Source organism: Austrofundulus limnaeus, unplaced genomic scaffold, assembly GCF_001266775.1.
Source record: "Austrofundulus limnaeus strain Quisiro unplaced genomic scaffold, Austrofundulus_limnaeus-1.0 Scaffold603, whole genome shotgun sequence".
NCBI lineage: Eukaryota > Metazoa > Chordata > Actinopteri > Cyprinodontiformes > Rivulidae > Austrofundulus > Austrofundulus limnaeus.
In genome coordinates this window covers 180,083-181,686 of record NW_013953005.1, presented here as the reverse complement: position 1 = coordinate 181,686, position 1,604 = coordinate 180,083, and the positions used below count along the sequence as shown (strand labels likewise).

The 1,604-nt window shown below is 40.3% G+C and overlaps 1 protein-coding gene across 1 annotated transcript in view; it reads right to left on the bottom strand.

Annotated features, from left to right (window-relative positions):
* The window catches only part of saga (S-antigen; retina and pineal gland (arrestin) a), an 11,758-nt gene that overhangs the window by 1,567 nt on the left and 8,587 nt on the right, over positions 1-1,604 (bottom strand). The window contains exons 10-14 of the mRNA XM_014026957.1: positions 980-1,117; positions 831-908; positions 666-680; positions 498-550; positions 382-391 (exon numbers count right to left, since the gene is read on the bottom strand). Of these exons, the coding sequence (XP_013882411.1) occupies positions 382-391; positions 498-550; positions 666-680; positions 831-908; positions 980-1,117 (294 nt within the window). The remainder of the gene's footprint in view (positions 1-381; positions 392-497; positions 551-665; positions 681-830; positions 909-979; positions 1,118-1,604) is intronic.

Sequence of the window (1,604 nt, the reverse complement as noted above, 5' to 3'; positions counted from 1 at the left end):
GCAGGAAAAACACAGATTACAGCAGGAAAAACACAGATTACAGCAGAAAAACAGATTACAGCAGGAAAAACACAGATTACAGCAGGAAAAACACAGATTACAGCAGAAAAACACAGATTACAGCAGGAAAAACACAGATTACAGCAGGAAAGACACTTGCGCTTTAGAAATTGTGCAACTACGTTTTGAATTAGCGCTGCCCACCACTGCTGTCAAACAATTCGCAGTCACATCTGATGTGTTTATATTTCTCTGCATCAGATTATTATTTTATTATAAAAAAGTCTGTAGAATATTTATTCCTGTTTTCTTTGTTTTTTCTTCAGGAGAAGAAAGTGATTGTGCTGATAAACAGACAGGATCCAGTTCTGACAGATTTACCTCTCCTTCACTGCAGGCAGCAAACACAAGAACACAAGAGGAGACAAACAGAAGGTTAACGTTGGATTAAACAGATCCGGTGAGTAAATCAGGTTTTGTTGTGATCCAGGAATTACCCATGTCCGGTTTGGGGTGCATCAGTTTGAAGGGAACCTCCAGACCGACCTCACTGCAGAACAAACAGACTCTGACTTATTAAAACATTTTATTCTCTAATGAATAATTTGATCGAAACAGATATTTTAAATAGTTATTTTTATAAATAAAGGGAGACCTGGACTCACCTGGACCCCATCATCCTGTCAGCAGGTTGGAAAACAAAAATAATCCAATAAATCAGAAAATAATTATCTGAGGAAACTATCTGTAAATAAAGTGAAATATACTGTCACAGAACCACATCAGGGCCAGTTTGATACGTAATAAAATACATAAATGTAGAAACTGACCCTCCGATGATGAGTTTGACCATAACTTTATATGAAACCATGATTCCCAGAACCTCCTTCAGAACTCCGTCTTTTATTCTGAAAGGAAACAGAGTTTTTCAGCTGAGGGTTGAAGGTTGTGTTTCTGGCAGCAGGACCTCTCTGCTCACATGCTGCTCGATGCCAGGTTGGTGTCTTCATGCTTCAGTTTGCCGTCCAGAGCGATGCCTCTCCTCTCCCGGTTGTTGGCCAGCAGYGGCAGCAGCTTGTAGACCTTCTGCAGCGAGGCTCCGGCAGACACTGAGTCCCTGACAGAGAGTCAACGAAACCATCGATTCAACACCTCAAACACACCAAAACCATCGATTCAACTCCTCAAACACAACGAAACCATCGATTCAACACCTCAAACACAAAAAAAACATCGATTCAACACCTCAAACACACCAAAACCATCGATTCAACTCCTCAAACACAACGAAACCATCGAATCAACACCTCAAACACACCAAAACCATCGAATCAACACCTCAAACACACCAAAACCATCGAATCAACACCTCAAACACACCAAAACCATTTAATCAACTCCTCAAACACACCAAAACCATCAATTCAACACCTCAAACACAATAAAAACATTGATTCAACACCTCAAACACACCAAAACCATCGATTTAACTCCTCAACCACACCAAAACCATCGATTCAACACCTCAAACACAAAAAAAACATCGATTCAACACCTCAAACACACCAAAACCATCGATTCAACACCTCAAACATCGATTCAAC